Source organism: Miscanthus floridulus, chromosome 6 (assembly GCF_019320115.1).
Source record: "Miscanthus floridulus cultivar M001 chromosome 6, ASM1932011v1, whole genome shotgun sequence".
NCBI classification, from domain to species: Eukaryota; Viridiplantae; Streptophyta; class Magnoliopsida; order Poales; family Poaceae; genus Miscanthus; species Miscanthus floridulus.
In genome coordinates this window covers 116,132,983-116,153,011 of record NC_089585.1, presented here as the reverse complement: position 1 = coordinate 116,153,011, position 20,029 = coordinate 116,132,983, and the positions used below count along the sequence as shown (strand labels likewise).

The window sequence follows — 20,029 nt, the reverse complement described above, 5'->3', positions numbered from 1 at the left end:
GCCTCTTGCTCGCTTGGACCATGGGCATTATCTGCGGAGCTGCGGTTCTTGCTCTTGCCCAGAACATGACTCCTAAGTTCAATTGCTGCGCTGTGCCATTGCTGCCATCGCAGCTCCTCCTATGCGCCTTCCTCTACGTTATTTTGTTGCTCGCATCGGCGGCTCGACATGGAGACAAGACATCATAGTCGCATTGTCGTCATCGTGGGCCTCTACTAGGCATCGCACCTGTAAGGAAAATGGATCCTTGGCTCATTTAGTTTGGATTTTGGTGTTTGATAATCAACACAACCAAGTTGGACTAATGTGTTTGCAAGTGTATGTTTTGTAGTCCAATAGGTTGCATAGCGGACTTAGACCGAGAGTGAAACATGAAGAATTAATCAACACTCTAAAGAAGATACTAAGAGGATGTGTGATCAATCTAGAAGTGAAGCTAGGAGTTTAAGACGCAAAGATTAAGAAGCTCGGACCAAGACACGAACAAAATTAAAGTCACCGAAACCGAGACAAAGATGTGAATGAATTGGAATTGTCTCATGATTTTGGATCAGCTCAAATTGATATGACACCAGTTTAGAGTTGTAGAGCTCTTCATTAGCTTTCCAAAAAAGTCTAAAGTCATCGAAATCGGACTTCGGAGCAAAGAGTTATAGCCATTTAGCGAGTGGTGGTCAGGCATAGGACTACCACTATAGTAGTGCGGAGCCTGGGTCCGAAGCACATGACTCAGTCCCGAGGTTGAGTCCGAAGCTTCCAAAATAGGTATTCGAAAGGCAAAACACACTGAACCCACGATGCATGGTCCGGAGGTAGGCTCAGGACCGGGTCTAGAAAATACCTCTCGGTGTAGTTTCTGGACACCTCAGGACCGATGTGCGCATTGGTCCAGAGGTAGAGTCCAGAGCTCAGTCCGGAGCATGGAAAAGAGTCGTTGGAGCGCGACAACGGTCGAATTTGAATGTGTGGACAACAGGACCCGAGGTATATGTTCCGGAGCCCCCATAGTTCGGGTCTAGAGCTCGGTTCGGAGCTCACATTTTCAGCCCAATGAAGGGGTAATGGCTAGTTCTCAACTTTGGAGCTATAAATAAGCCTCCAACCGCACAAACACATGTGTGGAGAAGCTATGGGAAGATGCTATAGTGTTGATACACCATTTTAGAGTTCTCCATTTGCATAGAGCTTAATAGCTCACAAGGTTATTAGCGTAGGTGCTTTACGAAGTTCTTAGGTTAGTTAGACCACGCTCAAATGCGCTTGCTTTAGGTTTAGGCCTAGTGTTTAGTGAGTTTTGCATACCTCTTATCACTCGGTGCTTGCGCGCACCATTATTGTACTCGGTGGGACTTGTAAGCCTTGCGATACCACACCAACCATGATTGTGGTGTGGCCACCACAGTGTATGGAGGGAACAAGGTCTTCGGTGGTTCAGCCGGAATCTTGATAGTGAAGATGGTGGGAAGTGTTCTGGAAGAGGCTTATCGAAAGGCGCACTAGAGACCCACTTGCTTGTGGGGAAGGCACAGGGCTATCTACGGAGTTACCCGCTCGGGAGCTTGGCCCTTGCGAGGGGCTCCAACGAGGACTAGGGGGAAGCTTGAGCGCTTCTCGATACCTCAATAAAAATACTAGAGTCATCGATAGAGTTTACATCCTAGAGATGGCAACACACTAGCAAAACCGTAGTTGCACATCTAGATAGTTATTTATTTGCATATGTTTTGCTAAGGTAAAAATTAGAGTTCATAGCTAGAAGTAGAATTTTAAGTTGCCTAACTCACTCCCCTCTCTTAGGCGTCACGGTCCTTACATCACCCTTCGGTGGCTCGCCACGGCAAGGTTGTCGGGCCTCGGCTAGCGGCGCCCTAGACTCCTCCCTCTGCTCCTGGTGGTGTTGCTCTTCTATGGTTTTTGGTGCTCTATGCTTTGCTTGCTGTCTTTGTCTTCTTGTTCATAAAAGTGGAGATTGTTGTCTTGTGTGAAATCGTGGGTCGTAGCTTGCGAGGAAGAGAAGTGAAAACTAAGAAGAGGAGCGGAGTGAGAAACGATAATGCTAGGTTAGGAGCGGGATCAAGATTGTATTGGATAGTAACTATGTCTTGCTTATATATTGTTTGTTGTCTTTTTCTTCTTGCTCATAAAAGCAGAGATTGTTGTTTTGTGTGAAATCATGAGTTGCGGCTTGCGAGGAAGAGAAGTCAAAACTGAGAAGAGGAGCAGAGCGGGGAAGGATAATGCTTGGTTAGGAGCAGGATCAAGATTGTATTGGACAGTAACTATTCTTGCTTGTAGATTGGGGCAACCAATAGATATCGGTTGACCGTGTGAACCATGTCTGGCTAAAAAATCCGAACCAAACAGCACCTTAGATGAACTTTCTCCCATGCACGTTTGGTTTGGTTGGAGGTAATTGAAATGAGAAAAATGGGAGTTTAGAGTTACAAGTTTAGAAATCTTGTGTTTGTTACATGGGAGTAGGATTTTTGGTGGGAATTCTTGTGTTTGTTTTATGGGAGTGGAATTTTTGTGGGAAGAAGATCGAGAGTTTAGCAAACTCTCGTTAATCACTTCTCTAGGGTAGGGGTGGTAATTGTGGCAGAACCACCCAAAATAGCACACTTACAGAAGCGCTCGTCTTCCATCAGACACTAAGCACCCCAAAAGCAAGCTACAACGGGCGGTATCCGTCGGGCACACCCCTAAGGGAGAACCCAAAAGATCCACATTTTCTCCAAGGATCCAATAATGAGAACGAGTTATAATACTTGTCCATTTCATACATCAGAGTTTTTTTTAAAAAAGTACATTATTACAATACCAAATATCAGAGTGTAGAATGATAAACAACGGAATTTAAAAATAAACATCTAGCGATAGGGACGAGGATCCGTCTGAGCCCACCAGAAGCATCCTCCACACAAGATACATCTCATGCATCACCTACAATAGGAATAAATAAACCCTAAGTACACAATATACTCGCAAGACTTACCCGACTAGTGGGAAATAAATTCCCGACTCCAAAGAATATGAGAAGCTTTATGGCTTGCTGGTTTATTTTAGCAGAAAGCAATATTAATAGTGAGTCCTTATTTAGGTTGTTATTATTGGCCGCGTTAAGTTATTATCTATGCAGTCTATATAAGCACCTATTCTACTTTTAAGTAAGAGTTGAGCAATCAGTTCCATTTTATCACCTTCCATCTTTTAGTTCTTACTATGATGCTAGAGTTAAGACAAGTCATACCGACTCGGCGGTGATTCGCGAACCAATGTGTCTAGCTAGGTGCCCCAAAAACACACACCCCGCTTGTACTCTAGGTACAAGTAGGACTAACCCATCCCTCTCCTATCCTGGGTGTCTAGATCCCCATCCAAACTTGGACTCCAAGCCCTCACTCCTGAGTCCCGGACTCAGTGTGGTGCCATGACCTCTACCATCTCTGCCTCTAATCAGTCGGTCCAGAAAGAGCTGGATCCACGACAAGAGAGCAACAAGTCTTCCCTGTGCCCATACCCAAGTATGCGCTCAGGATAATAGATCTGTGACTTACCTAACGTTCATTGCAACGATCGGTCCTTAATCGACACGGATAGGGAAAAAGTGTAACCAAATCATGCCCTGTTGGCCACAGGACACAATCCCTTACACCCACCAGTACCCAAACCATATCTCTGCCCGGTCACCATTTTCCTTTCCACCATTTTATCATGAGTGATCATATTTTATCACCTATTTGCGAGTAACGGCAGGTTACTCACGCTACCGATATCTTGAGCATAGCAGCTACTCGACCTGTACTAGTAGGACTCATGGGTAGATATATTTATGTAGGTAGTTTCCATAAAATACCTGTAACTTAAATGCACATCACACATATATATTCCATGATCATTAAAAGTATGGGTTATGCATCGGGGCTTGCCTTGGATAGGCGATGGGTCAGTAGGGTCAGCACCAAATGGCTCTAGGGCTCCTTCCTGCATGGGGATCTCCTCCTCGTACTCCTCGATGATCTCGTCGTACTCCTGTTCATTGATGGGCACGAATTCTACCAGCTCGTGATCTACATGCATGAAATAATGATGCAATACTTAGTAATCTAGCAACAACAGCTCTTAAAATAAAGTACCTCTGTCTAACTACTACGCTAGTGCTACCAACCATAGTATTAAGTTATCTATTGCTATCAACAACAAGTATGAAGTATGACATTTATCATTATCGCAACTACAACTATCCTTACTCTTAATGTTGATTTACGCTATATACAATAAAGCAAGGATAACAGCTACTCTACTTATCAACCTACCCTAGGGCTACAAATTTTACAGCAAGTACCTACCAACCTAGCAAGCCTACTATAATTTTTTTATATCTATAGCTATCACCAATCTTCCACAAATATTCCTACAAACATTAACCTACATAATATTAGCTCTCTAGTTTTGAATTTATGACCCAATCCATGTCATAGCTAACTGCAATCTAACTATACTAACAAGTAGATAGTATTTTTGTGAACCTAACAAAATTAGTCTCACTATTTTTTTGGACCACTACACAATTTACTACAAATTACCAAAGTTCAGCTTGAAAACTAAATTGAATAAGCATTAACAAATTCACTGGAAAAAATGAAACTGCTTCCTACTTCGCGGCCCACGTAGCACCGGCTCGGCCCAGTCCGGCTTCCCGCCCACACGCGCATGCCGCCACCGGCGTGGCCCACACTGCAATGCATGACGCGGCCCAACACAGGTGGCCCACAGCGGAGCCGCGCGTGTCTAGCGCATTAGCGAAAAAGCCCCTGCTATTTCTCTTATTAGCACAACTAACCCGAGCACTCTTATGCCGAGTCACAGGTTTTACATCTACCACCCTCTCCTTTCTCTTCTTCACCGCGGCGACGTCCCCCGGCACCCGTGCGTGCGATGGCGCAGGCACCGGGCGGCTATGTCGGCCACATCCAACCTCCCCCTCCCTAGCTACCGAGCCGACTCTTACCTAGAAGCGAATGCGACGTGCCGGGCGAAGGAAATGCAAGCCGGGACGTAGAAGCGCGGTCTGACCACGGTGGTGGAGGTCCTGTAGCCACAGCAATGTTGTTCCGGTGAATGACAGCGAAGATGGGGCAAAATAGGTAGCTAGTGAGCTCTAGTGACTCACCATGGAACCCTACGATGTGGTGGTTTGTCTGGAGATGGCCTGAACCAAACTGGCCGCGTGCGCCCGGGTGGTGCGGCGGCGCACGGCGATGGCACGGCCACGTCAGGGAATGCTATATGGAGGTAGAGCTTCGACCGTGGTGAGCAGGGTGATAAGCAGCTTGAGGAGAGGCTAGTAGTGCAATGAATTGAAACGGTATGCCTTGGTTATGTGGCTTGCCGACGGCGCAGGCCACCCCAGTCTTAAGGACCCGATGGAGCGACACTTCAAAATTGAGGCATAGGGCGGCGCTACAGGCAATGACGTGGGGTCGGTTGGGCTGCTGGCTACCTAGCGGAGCTGAGAACGTGACTAATTGGACCACGATGCTGCCATGATGGCGAATCGAAGGAAATGGCCCCGCCGGCCATGGCGACAGCAGAGACAGGGGAGTTAGGCATGGCCTGGCCCGACACTGTCATGGTCGTCAACGCAAGGTACAAGTGTACATGAGCCAAGGAGAACCACGAGGTGTGCTCTAGGCAGTTGGCCGCACGGCCGAACACATAAGCCGACGAAGCTCAGCACTGCATCACTACAGGCGACGCTGGCCAAGGAAATGCCACAGCGCAACATTGACGCCTAAGGGAAAGCGAAGCAGGCAGCCATCCTACACGCGTGCAACTATGCGGCGTCAACGACAATAGTTAAGGCTAGGCAAAAATAACCGAGAACCGAAAACCGAACCGAAAGAACCAAAATCGAAAGAACCAGAACCAAAAATTTCGGTTAGCTGTTCGGTTCTCAGTTCTTAGGAACCGAATTAACTGATCAAATTTTGATTCCTGTGCTCGGTTAACTGAAATAACCAAAGGAACCAAAATTCACAAACAAGCCCAATAAACCTTATAACCTAGGCCTAATACCAACTTAACCCTAGATATAAAAGGTGGATGACACCCCCTCACAGCCTCACACCCTCACATTTTTTAAAATCTCAACATTGTGCTTTTTTAAAAATCTTTTTTTTTCTATTTTTTCTATTCTTTTTTTGCTACTTGTGTAGATCCTCGGTTAGTTCGGTCGGAACCGGAACCAAACCGAACTATCCGAAACCGATTTTGCTCGGTTCCAAGATTTGCGAAGAACCGATCGATTTCTATTTATAGAGAACCAAATTTGTGTCATAAACTGAAGAACTGAACCGATTGGTTTTGGTTAACCAAACACTCAGGCCAAGCAATAGTGCCATGCAGGCGGTGCTTGTGAGCGCGCCTGCAAGTGGCGACACCAGCTCGGCGAGCGGTGGGAGCGGAAAGGCGCAAGTAGACGCAACTGCGGACGAAGCAGCCGGTCTACCGGCGCAGTGCGCGTTCATGCGTGCGTGCGTGGTGTGCCATGTAGCCACGACAGCGCGAGCTACAGCACGGGACCTGGTGGCTCCGCCGACGCGGGCGAGGGCAGGGCGCGGGCAGGCGTCTAGGACGCGGCACGGCAGCAGCGGCGATGCCTGCTGTGCGCCAGCGCATGGTGGCAATCGGCCGTGGCCCGTAGCACAAGGACCATGCGCATGCGTACACGCACAGGTGTGATAGTGTGAACGCAGCTAGCGTGGCAGCACGTGCTGGCAAGCCAGCAGCGGTGCCAGGCCGAGCAGAGGGTGGTGACCGCGCCCGGAGATGGACCATATGCCGTGCATGTTTTTTAAAGCGGCCCAAAACTCAAACCTGAATGCTACAACCGCCAAACCAGTTGTTCTACACGAAAAAGGGTACCTAAGGCTAGCCAATCGTGCCAAAACATCTCGCCACTGTTTAACCCGGTCGCTCTACAAAATTTGCCGAACATGGCTTCGTCGACCCCTTTTCAAACTTACACGAATGACTTAAATTTCGAACGGTTTTGCGTCGAATTCCAATTCCGACCTACTGGGTATACTAGCTAGCGAACCTCGTCCTCGACCACACCTATTTCATCGTCGCCTACGAAGTACGTACTACAAACTCTATCAAAGTTCGCATAAACGTGCTATATCATTTTTTCGATAAAAATTCGCTTAAAATACTAAACGATATTATACGACATGAAACGTAACATTTGTTTCTTGTTTCGGATAAACGTTTCAAGTGCTGAACATTGATTTATACTTCGTGTTACACACTATTGCACATAAGTATGATGCTCATGCAGCGTTTTAGCAAAAACAGTATAATATAACACCGTGGTGTTACAGTAATTTAGTAAGAATCATGATTTTAATGAAAGACGAGTGCATAATCACGGTTCATCATGACTTGTCATATAATTTTACACTAAAAAACCCATGGACTAAGCATGAGATATAATTTCTCTCTTCAGCTTTCCTTATTTTTCCTCCATAGACCAAACAAAAATGATTATGACTAAAAATCTAATTTCATATTAATTCTCTCCATCTAACTTCCATACCTAGTCCTCATGACCGTTCTCATATTGGTAATGCTGGGTCAGGGCGTCTAACCATCTGGACGCTGTCCTCTCAGGCCCGTGTGTTACCAGCTCAATAGATATGTCTGCTCTCTATGTCTCCTCCATCTCTCTCTTAAAAATATCTCTCCACTTCACGCTCACTCGTCGCGTGCTTCACCATGCCGTGTGGTCGTCCGCCCATGCCACTCTGCCTCACTGTCATGGCCATCCTTGCGCGCGCTCCCATCCTATCCCTCGTTGTACGCCCACTGCACCGCACTCCTTGCTCGGCCGTTGCGTCCATCCACCGTTGTGCCCCACTCCACGCTCGCCTATTGCAGCCACAACGTGCACCCCACCACCACCACCCTAGCGCCACCACAAGAAGGTCATCGTCGGCTCAGACATCGTCTCCTGCGGTCGGCTGAAGTGGCGGGAAGAGGCGCATGTTGCAAGCATATGTTTTAAGTGTTTTAGATGTTTCAAAGGTATATTTCAATTATTTCAGATGGATGTTACAAAAGTTGATTGGGAAGTTGCACATGTTGCAATGGCTATACACTTATATTGTAAGAGTCGGTTCTAAATGTTTTATCTGTTTTTTAGACATATGTTGCAAGTGTGTTTATCTAGATGTTGCGTATGTTTACAATAGTTTTCAAGTGTTTTTACAAGTATTTTAGCTGTTTGAACATATGTTACAAGTGTTGTATCTCGATGTTGTAAAACTAGATCGGGTGTTGCTCTTGTTGTAATGAAAACCACTTGGCGTAGCCGTCTGCTGCAACTGTTGGGGTGCCGTTGAGCGAGAAGACATCCGGGCAGGGGAAGTGGAGGGGCCACAAGCAGTCCCCGTATGAGATCGGACGGCGTGGGTAAAGATGGCAATGGGTAAATTCCCATCGGGTATGGCCACCCCAGACCCATCTCCGTCATAAAAATTTGGTACCGCCAGAATACCCATACCCGTTATGTCTGGAGAATTTTCCCCAGACCCATACCTGGCCGAGTAAATCATACCCATCGGGTCATCCGTACCCGCCAATAATTTATTCACGCACATGAAAATCAATAATTCAACAGCAACCACCACTAACCAGAGCACATAAAATTAGATAAATAATAGCATATAATAATATCTTCTGCAAATTAAGATTCCTTTTCATTTAGTTTCTCCTCTACATTAGTCATGATTAATATAGAAGTTACTGATTATATGCATAGTTTTGGGAACTTCCAAGTGGAGTATTGGACTCGTTGACTCCAGAACAAGTGATGCACTGCAACACTGAAGAAGAGTGTAGCCATCATGCAAGTACCCTACCTCCTGTTGAAGCAGCATCAGACGGTCACCGTCCTCTAGGACCTCCACGAAGTTCCTTGACGCCGGTGACTTTAGCTTGGACCTCTGGATCTAGCAACTTCGGAGTGTTCACGGTGTCGACGAGCTCAGGATTCGGTAGCTTCAGGCGGTCACCGTCCTCTAGGACCTCCACGAAGTCCCTTGACGCCGGAGTGAAGGAGCTGGTTAGTGCAATAGTGCAGGGGAGAATATGATATGAAGGGGATTAGGGGAAGGGGAATCACCGTTCTTGCTCCGTCGCCGGCATGGCGTGGCGAGTTCCTAACGCTAGGATGCGAATCTGCGATGCGAATACGATAAACGCCGATACGAGGTCACGAGGGGCGGGTGGACGGGCGGCGGCATTTTTTTGGCGAGGAGCGAGACTTGCGATGCGAGCACAGAGCGCCAGAGGAGTAAACACGGCGCTATTTTTCGGCGGCGGGAGGCCAGGCGTCAACGGCTCCAGAATCCAGGCGACCAGGCGGGTCATGCAGGTGGGACTATGGGAAAATGGCAATTGGGATTGGGTTGGCAAACCTAGGGTTTTACATGGGTTGGTGGGCTTCTTCACTTTTGGGCCGGGTATTTTTCACCTATGGGTAAACGAGTACGGGGACTGCCGGAACATACCCATACCCGCGTACCCGATGGGTGAAGGGTTTGATCTATTTACGTACTTGTGAATAGTGTGTTTAGTCCATATTTAGACCCTAATGGAGTAAATATCTGTCGGATATCGGGTCGCGGGTCCCCATTGCCATCTTTAGGCGTGGGTGATGTTCGAGCGGCACGGGCTCCACGTAAGACGTGCGAAATAAAGTGCAGATATGGGCGTCCGAACGCGGCGATTAGTCTGGACGTCCGGTGGTCACTACCATTCTCATTCGGAAAAAGTCCACTTAACCCCCTCACCTTTCATACTTGGTTTACTTCACCCCCAACTATGAAACCGTCTGTTTTACCCCCCCTGAACTTTCTAAAACCATCTATTTTACCCCCTGGACGGTTTTCAGCGGCGGTTTGCTACAGTAATAACGGGTCTGCTACAGTAACAACGGTTTGCTACAGTTCCAGTGTTTTGGGTTTTCTTTTTATGTATTTTCGGTGAATTTTTAATAAATCATAGAAAAATCATAAAATAAAAAATCTAATTTTATTGGACTACACATGAGTAGATCTACACAGTGAATATATAATACGGCATGCTTTAGTACAAATTTTTTTTGTAGCCTTAGATTAATTGGAAAATCTAATTTTGTTTGTAATTAATTGGAATAATTCATAGCTGTAGCTTCTATGATCCAATTATGGTGAAATTTTTATGGTACGTCAATTATTGTATGCTTGAACTATAGTAAAAATTTCGTACTCATTGGACTATGTATAACTTAGTTATAGATAAATTCTAATTAATTACAGACAAAATTGGATTTTTTAATTAATCTAAAGCTAAAAAAAAAAAATTGTACTAAAGCATACCGTATTATATATTCACTGTGTAGATCTACTCATGTGGAGTTCAATAAAATTAGATTTTTCATTTTATGATTTTTCTATGATGTTTCAAAAATTCACCGAAAATAAATAATAAAAAAGTCAAAACAACGGTACTGTAGCAAACAGTTGTTACTGCAGTAGACCCGCTGTTACTGTAGCAACCGCCGCTGAAACCCCCGGTGATAAAATAGACGGTTTTAGAAAGTTAAGGGGATAAAACAGACGGTTTCATAATTAAAGGTGAAGTAGACCAAATATGAAACATGAGGGGTTAAGTAGACTTTTTCCATTCTCATTCTCATAGTAATTTTAGGAATTTGATGACCCTTCTCATGCAGCTGCCAAGCGCACCGCCCGTCTCAGCTTGGAAGGAGAAGGCCCATTAAAGGCCTAGTTACAATATATATCTGCGAAGAAACCCTAAACTGCCACAAGCCTCTCCGCCGCCCTTCCCAGTGCCAGCCGCCGTGCGCTCGCTCGCCCCCTCTCCCTGTCTGCGACGACTGGGTGGGCTACCGACGCCGCCGCCCTACGCCAGGTGCCGAGGCCTTCGCTGATATCTTCGCCGGCGAAGAGCGCCCACCAGGTATCCCCACTCCTTCTCTTCCCTGTCTGCTGTGCGAAACCGAGTTCCCAATCTCTAACATCAACCTATTTGGCTATTTGACCCTTGTCCCTTTACTAGATCAATCCCTGCTGAAAACGCACTCGATGGCCTCCGCGACGGGGGGTTCCTCCTCGGAGATGGCGGTGGACCACCCGACGGGGCCGGGCGCCGCCGTGGAGAAGCCGCGGTTCGATGCTCTGATGCCGAGTGAGATGAGCGGCGGGAGGCCCCAGTTCCGAAAAGTGCCCGTGCCGCAGCACCGGTTCGCGCCGCTCAAGCGATGCTGGATGGAAATCTACACACCCGTATACGAGCACATGAAGATCGACATACGCATGAACCTCAAGGTAAGGGGATAGCCGAGTCTCAATTTATTGTCGTCAACGCTGCACGCTTTATTCTGTTTGAGCTTGGGTGTTCTCGCTTCTGAAGTGTGTAGCTGGTTTCAGACTCTGAAGTAATACATAGACATTTTATATATTTGAAGTATGAAGTAATATATAGACATTTTATATATTCCTATCCCATTCTCGTGGCTACATTTGAATCTCAAAAGCTTCCATGTATGCATACGATTGACAACACGGATTTGAGGCTGAATTTGTTTGATCTGTTGGATTAAGTTCTATGATGAATATTTTGTTGAAGCCAGCCAGTTAGGAATTCTACAAGCATTCTGATTATAGTATCTTAGCTGCTAAGCAAGTAAAATGCACAATCAAAACCACAATATTGTAGTTGCTAAGTTTAAGCTCATACTTGTGACCTCAGTAAAATAACTACTTGACGTGATGAATGCTCTCTACTTGCACTATTCCATTCTCGTGGCTACATTTGAATCTCAAAAGCTTCCATTTATGCATATGGATTTGAGGCAGAATTTGTTTGATCTGTTGGATTAAGTTCTATGATGAATATTTTGTTGATGCCAGCCAGTTAGGAATTCTACAAGCATTCTTCTGATTATAGTATCTTAGCTGCTAAGCAAGTAATGCACAATCAAAACCACAATATTGCAGTCGCTAAGTTTAAGGTCATACTTGTGGCCTCAGTAAAATAACTACTCGTTACTTGATGTGATGAATGCTCTCTACTTGCATATGTTGCCTGAGCCGTTGCAAGCTAAACCACAATATTGTAGTCGCTTCTATTTTGATAATTGCTTATGACTCAACTGGTTTGTCCATGTCCTTTTAGGCTGTTGGCTCTGAGCTTAAATGTCTGGCTGTCTGCTATTGTTTTCTACTTAAATACTCCCTCCGTCCCAAGGTAGATGACACTCTGTCCAGATTCATTGCTAAAGTGTCATAAATTTTGGGACAGAGGGAGTATGTTGTAAGCCTATTACTAAAATGTTGAATGCTCAAGGTGTAGGCTGCATCATATCTGTCAGGCCCATTAAACCGTTTCCTCTGTTCCAGGCAAGGAGGGTGGAGCTAAAGACAAGGCAAGACACACCAGATGTCAGCAACCTTCAGAAATGTGCAGACTTTGTGCATGCTTTTATGCTTGGGTTCGACATTGCTGATGCCGTTGCCTTGCTGCGTCTTGATGACCTGTATGTGGATTCCTTTGAGATCAAGGATGTGAAGACCCTGCGAGGGGAGCATCTGTCACGTGCTATCGGCCGCTTATCAGGGAAAGGAGGCAAGACCAAGTACGCCATTGAGAACTCTACCAGGACCCGCATCGTTATCGCTGATACAAAGATCCATATACTTGGATCCTTCGTTAACATCAAGGTCGCACGAGATTCGCTTTGCAGTCTCATCTTGGGTTCTCCTGCTGGCAAAGTGTATTCTAAGCTAAGGGCTGTATCAACTAGGTTGGCGGAAAGGTATTAAATTAAATGGGTTTTGCTCGCACCATGTAACGGTTGCAATTTTGATCACACAATATGTTGTTATAGTAGTTGATTTGTGTGCTCGGGGGAGCGGGGGCAGTTTATTGTATCCCTATGAAGAGCGTACTATGATGCTGAGAGATTTTGATATTTATGCCGTGTGTGCTCTTGTGCTTGTTGGTCTGCTTATTGCATAATGTTTCTACGTGTTCCATGGAGGAAACAGTGCATTTGTATTGCATTGTTGTGCAGACTGTATGTCAAGTTGTGCTGCTGCATGGTCAAATGCTGTAATGCTGCCTTTTGCGTTTCTTTCTCCATCCATTTCAAGTTGTAAGTTCGTTTGCCTTTGTTTCTTCCTATGCTTGCAGTATTCTGAATGAACTGCCCGCGGCAGCGAGAACAGCCTCGCTGGGTCGTAAACGATCGTGGATTATAAGTTAGAACAGTATTTTTTCTCTTATACTAAACCAGCCAGCAGTAATAATCCACGATCGTTTCAGTTAAAACGAACAGGTTGTTTGATAGCAGGTAGAAAGTTTTTTTTTATGAAAAAAGAATTATATTAGATAATAGTTGGGTACATTAACACGTTACAAGCACTTTGAATTACATAAAAATTCAGAAACTAATTTTCATCTAAATTGTATTCACGCTGTGAATAGCTCCAAATCTCAAAATCAAACTTGTATGGCGCTTTTGCAGTATGGATGACCACACATGCAACCACTCGGCAAAAGGCCTAAGAATAGATGCCCAACGAACGACGACCAACATGCATGTAGGCGGAGTTGAAAAACTTCCTCTTTCTGGTGTCTTCTTTCTTCTTCTTTCTGCTAACGAAGAATGAGGAAGACCGATCTGAAACTTAATCTCTCTAGTCCTTTATCGTGGTCAGATTTAACTACGATAAAACGGAGAAGAGACCGGAGAAAATTATTCCATGGCGGCGACACCATCTCCGTCTTGATGCCGCCATCCGAAAATAAAAGTATCCATATCATATTGGTGAGGATGCTGACGCCGTATTTATCGCTCTCATCTTCAACAGAGCCGCCATGGAGAAAACGATTCCATCATGTCCTCTTACCGTCACCGGAGAGGAGATAAATCTCCAAAACCAAAAAACTTGCCACGAAGAGATCCTAACCTAATCTACTAGAAAAACTTATTAAAAACGATAGATACACACTCCGTCTAGCCTCCAGCGATATGCCGGAGGGGGGACCAGCAGTGGTGGAGGCCAGGGGCGGAGCCAGCCCTGTTCATTGCTGTCAGATGATAGCAATGATTTCCTGAGATTTTCATTGCAAATTGATGCTCATACGTGAACTTAAGCTATGGCGTAGTACTTATGACATCAGTGGAATTTTGGCTGTATCCGCTACTGGTGGAGGCAGAGGACGGCGGCGGCGCCCGAGCGTTAGACGCGAGACCTAAGCCGACCGACGAAGCAATAAGGTTTGATCATGCCAGTAGACGCGTACTAAAATGGATTGAGCTTTGACGTCTGGAGTTCTGTCCGTAGCGCATGAACGTAGGATTCCAAAGGCTTTGCATGGAGTTGTGATGTTCAATTCTGTTTTGTTAGTCTTAAATTCTTCTTCAATTTTCTCAGATTAGACATTAACCAAACAAACGCTAAAATAGAAGGTGCAATGTTCCTGTTCGCTTCTCTTATAATCCGTCCCTTTTCAGCTTGTTTTTTCAGCCGGATCAGTGTTTTTCTCTCACAATAAATCAGCTGGAACAGTGTTTCGGTTTGTTTTTTCAGCGAAGCGAACGGGGCAATGAGTCGGCAGCCGACGTACCATCTTGTTAATGAATGTCCATCTTGTTAATGAATCTTTGGTTGGAGGATGTTGTCCTAGTGGGATGTCCTTTTATATGGTGTTCGGCTAGGAGACAATTGAAGACGAGATTTGGACTATAGCCTTTAGAGGTGGGTTCAACTCATCTTTAGAAATTTCACGAACGGGGTCATCCTAGGTGAGACGAGCGCTACACATGTGTGGTGGAGAAGACGAGGCGTGCGTAGGCGTGGTGGCTGCATGGGGGCGAGGTGGAACTTCTGGTGCAACAGAAGGTGGAGGGTGTGGGTGGCAGAGGGCGGCGCGGGTCTGATGGCTCGATTGAGCGCTTAAGAAGTTCGCGAGGTCGTCGAGCGAGAATGGAGCTCGCAGGAGCGGGGCAAGGGATGCGGGAGGAGGCAAACGGGGTGGAACCTGACACTTTGGATCGGAGCCCGGCTCCGGTGTTGTTTGGGCGAGCTTTGGTCCCATTGCCCTGCCACACATAGTCGATCTGTCGCCGTGCTAGCGAGCTCTGCTCCAGCCTCGCCGCATGGGCTCTACCTTGCCGTGAGCGCCCATGGCCGGCGGCTCGACGTTGGTGTTCATGGTTCCAGTAGATACGTGCACATGAAAGCCAAGACGATGAAAGGAGGAAGAAAGAAAAAAGACTAGCAAGTGAGCTCTATATGTCAGATGACTGTTTCTATTTTTCATATCTCCAGACTAAACATAAAACAAGACATTCATTCCTTATTAACCAAACATATAAACGGGACTCTCCCATGTAGCTATCCTTGAAAACTAGGACGACCCTTAGTAGCCGAAAACATGGAACATGGCTACGTTCGAATTCTTGGAAGATCTATATTTTCGATTCGGGATTCTAAGTTTCTGTGGGAACATGGCTGTTAAGAGGCGGCCCACCCAGCAAAACCACGTTCCATCTTTAGAACCGCCGCCATTGCTCATCACGCACGCTCTCGGTTCCCCTTAGATCCAGGCCGCCTAATTGTACATCGGACGGTTCCCCTCGATGTCCCGGATCATGAGCCAACAGCGCTCCAGCATCGTCCTGTGGCCCAGCTTCCGTTCTTCGGCACTTCTCTCGCTTCCTGCTTTCCTAGGCAAACGGTCGAACACCTCAACGGCAAGGCGCCTCCACCAATGCGCGCTCTACTCCGCCTCCGGTGCCGGCCATCTCTACCCCTGATCGCGAGGACCACCTCCTCGTCCTCCTTTTCCGAGCCCCACGAGATCCCCACCATCTACTCCTTCCTCCAGCCATCCATCTTCGCGCCGCGCCCCAGGCCCCAACCGCCGCCGCCGCCGCCGCCGCCCCCCGGGGCCCATGATCCCGCCCCCAGGAAGACGCTCCCCGTCGCTGACGCCGCCGCGCTCGAGTCCGACCTCCTCGCCGCCGTCGCCGAGAGCCTCTCGGACGACGCGTGGCTCGCGTTCAAGTCCCTGGCCGCGGCATCCCGCTCGCCCTCGCCCCACGCCGCGGCGGCGCTCGTCTCCCACCTCGCCGCCGCCGCCACCGGTCAGCACCGGCTCGGCCTCAAGCGCGCCTTCGCCGCGGCCGTCTTCCTGCTGGAGAAGAGCCCGCACGCGGCGCCCGTCCCGGAGCCAGCCCTCGGGGCGCTCGTCGCGGCGGGGTCCGCCGCCCCGGCGGTGGCGCTCGCGCACGCGATGCTCCGCTGCGGGCGACGCCTCCCGGCGTTCTCCGTCTGGGGACACCCGCTTATCGAGCTCACCCGCGCCGACCCGGGCGCCTTTGCGGCCTTCCTAAAGGTGTTCGACGAGGCCTGCAAGCTCGTGGTGGAGGAGAAGTCCCCTGCTGTGGCGGCGGTGATGCGCCCTGACCGCGCTGCCTGCAATGCTGTCCTTTCTGGTTGCTGCCGCGGGCTAGGTTCGCTGGCAGATGCGGAGCGGGTGCTGGAGACTATGTCGGCTGTTGGGGTCTCGCCAGATGTAGAGAGCTTTGGGTGCCTCGCCTTCCTGTATGCTTGGAGAGGTGTTCGCAGTCGGGTTGATGAGCTCGATACATTGCTTGATGCTCTGGGCTTCAGCAAGAAGGGCTTTTTCAAGAATCTGGTTAGTGGGTACCTCAAATCTGGTGACTTCGAGTCAGTTTCACCAATCATTCTTCGTGCAGTGAAGGAGCGCAGAGTTGGGGATGGCAATGGATTTGATGAGGAAACCTACAGTGAGGTTGCTCAGTGCTTTGTTGATCGTGCGAGAATTAAGAACTAGCTCAGTTGATCATCCAAGCGCATGAGGTTGAGCTCACTCAGCAATCTATGTCAGTTGAGTATTCTGTTGGGTTTGGGATTGTCAATGCTTGTGTTGAGCTTGGCCTATTGAACAAAGCTCATAGCATACTCGATGAAATGACGGCTCAAGGAGCCTCTGTAGGGCTTGGTGTCTACTCTTCAATCCTGAAAGCCTATTGCAAGGAGCACAAAACTGCAGAGGCTGCACAGCTTGTGGTAGAGATTAGTGCAGCCGGGATAAAGCTTGATGCTGGTAGTTATGATGCTCTTATTGATGCTTCCATGACAGCCCATGATTTCCAGTCTGCATTTGCTCTTTTCAAGGACATGAGGGAGGCAAGGCTACCAGAACTTAGGACAAGTTATCTTACTATAATGACAGGCTTGACAGAAAACAACAAGCCTGGCCTCATGGCTTCCTTCTTGGACTCAGTGGTTGATGACCCGAGAATCGAGATTGGTACACATGATTGGAATTCAATAATACATGTTTTCTGCAAGGTCGGGAGGTTAGAGGATGCTAGAAGGACATATCGAAGGATGATGATATTCCTTAGATTTGAACCAAACAATCAGACATACCTTTCACTCATTAATGGTTATGTCTCAGCTGAGAAATACTTTAGTGTGCTCATATTGTGGACAGAAGTGAGGAGGAAGGGGACTGAATTCAACCATGAGTTGATTGATGCCTTTCTTTATGCTTTGGTGAAAGGAGGGTTCTTTGATATGGCGATGCAGGTGATTGAAAAGGCGCAAGAGTTCAAAATATTTATTGATAAATGGAGGTATAAGCAAGCATTCATGGAAACACATAAGAAACTAAAAGTTGCAAAGCTAAGAAAGCGAAACTTCAGGAAAATGGAAGCCCTGGTAGCTTTCAAAAACTGGGCTGGTATCAATACATAATGTCACAACCTTGATTTATCAACCTGTTATGTGTCCGATTGAATTCATCATCTTCAGAAAGCTGTAGCAAGCACTATGGATCTTTAGAGATGGTTAAAGTAAAGAATCTGTTTGGCTGTGATAAATTTGTACCAAAGGTTAGATAAATTGGCTCACTTGAGTTCTCTATGTTATTTATAGGACTGGATGTTTACTTTTTGTACTCTGTAGCTATACTGACGTGTCTAGGCACTAGTCTTCAATAAGACCTGTGTCGGTGTTTCGAACAAACACCAACCAATAAATTTATATTTGTTGCGCGTTAGGTCCGGATGATGTGCTAAAGGACACAAGGTTTATACTAGTTTGGACTGAATGTCCCTACGTCTTGTTTGCTGCTGCTGCTCGTGTTATTAGCACCGAAAAAAGGTTCGTAGTAGGGGTTACAAACGGTGGAGAGAGGGACAAGTCCCAAGTCTCTGATATAAGGGTCAAAAGAATGCCAAGAGCTCGGTTGCTGCTTGGCTGTGTGTGTGATGTGTCGTGTGTGGAAATTGATCCGTCTTCTTAATGGGGCGCCCTGCCCTCCCTTTTATAGATCAAGGGGGAGCAGAGATTACAGATGGGAGAAAGAGAAAAAAACCAGAGGTAGGGAGGGTCATTCGAAGGTGCCGGGTCTTCCTTTTCCCTTGAGCCTGCCCTGCTGTCATGGCAGACCATGCTAGGGATAGCACGTTCGCTGATTCTGATAGGGCCGTGCCCTGGCTTCGGTTAGCTAGTGGTCGTGTCCCATCCTAATTTGGCGGACGATGCGACGCGTCGGGGTACCGAGCCATGACCCTACGGGGAGCAGACGGGAAAGTGACCATACGTTCGTTACTGTTGATGATGTGAGTTCCCTCCTGGACTGTAGTGGTTGTCGTATGCTTGTGTTAGGATCCGCACCCGAGGGCTGATGGCGGCGCCCACAACACTGCAGGACAAAAGTCGGTGCCTACAACACTATTTAGGCTCTGTCATGCCTGGGAAGGCAAAAAGCGCCCGTCCCGTCATACCTTGACTGTACTTTCCCATAGACGCGCAGGGCATGATCCTCGGTACTATGGTTGACCTAAGTGTCCTATCTTACCCTATGCTATCATTATGAAGGGGTAGGGTGCAGACGTCGGGCGAGGCGGAGCCAGTCTCCGGTCATCGGGCGAGGCGGAGTCTGCCCCCAGACGTCGGGCGAGGCATAGTCCAGCCCTTGGGGGTCGGACGAGGCGGAGTCTGCCCCCAGACGTCGGGCGAGGCAGAATCCAGCCCTCGGGGGTCGAGCAAGGCGGAGCCAACCCCTCAGGGCTAGGCGAGGCACAGGGCAAGAGGTGTAGTTGTGTTCTTGCCTGTTCGAAAGCATCAACGCTTGATGGTTATTAGTTTCATCTCTTTAGGTACCCCAGTAATCGGTCCCCGACAGTAGCCCCCGAGCCCCCAGGTGATTTGGATAGAATCGCCCAGGGGTATTTCGATTCGCCAGAGGGTGCGCACGAGCGCACCCGACGTGTGTAGCCCCCAAGCCCCCGGGTGATTCAGATAGAATCGCTCGGGGGGGTAATTCGGACCCTTCGCGGGTATGGCTGTGAAATTTGGTGTTTCGACAACTGGATAGCTTAAAGGGAACCCTGGTATCCCGTTCACGGGGATTCATCCAGGATCAGCCCGGTTGAGACTTGATCGCGGACCGAGACTCCCTTGAGGCTCGTGCACCTGAGTTTTGGCCGCTCACAGGCCCATCCCTCGCTGGGATGACCGTCAAAACTATTGGGCCAGCCCTTGAACTCCTGGGCCCAGGCGAGCTAGAGAAAAGCTTCTTGACCCGTATCTCCTCTGCAGGAAAAGAGTCCTAGCCTGCCCAGGAAGGCGAAACGTCCGACACGACTTTGGTGGAAAAAGATAGGGATTGCGGGCGCATATCCCACGATGTGACGTGGTGGTGTATCATGGTAGGCGCGGAGATCTAGGAGGATGGTTAGCCTTCTCATATCCGTCGCCCCTATAAAACCAAGGGGTTCGCCCCTAGGGTTTCGTACTTTGCCTCCTCGCCTTTACATCTACAACCTCCGCCGTCAATCGCCTGAGTCCTCCCGCACCTGCATCGCAGCCGCCGTCAAGCTCGCGTCCACCCCCCTTCCAATCGTTCAATG

At 47.9% G+C, this 20,029-nt stretch overlaps 1 protein-coding gene and 1 pseudogene across 1 annotated transcript; both read left to right on the top strand.

The window, feature by feature from the left end:
* The first annotated feature begins 10,863 nt into the window (after positions 1-10,863).
* Positions 10,864-13,067, top strand: LOC136459187 (uncharacterized). The gene is made up of 3 exons (XM_066459073.1): positions 10,864-11,028; positions 11,128-11,396; positions 12,471-13,067. The coding sequence occupies exons 2-3, from the start codon at positions 11,154-11,156 to the stop codon at positions 12,891-12,893; spliced, it is 666 nt and encodes a 221-aa protein (XP_066315170.1). The 5' UTR covers positions 10,864-11,028; positions 11,128-11,153; the 3' UTR covers positions 12,894-13,067.
* Positions 13,068-15,351: 2,284 nt separating this feature from the next.
* On the top strand, positions 15,352-18,082 carry LOC136459186 (pentatricopeptide repeat-containing protein At1g69290-like; annotated as a pseudogene).
* Positions 18,083-20,029: the final 1,947 nt, after the last annotated feature.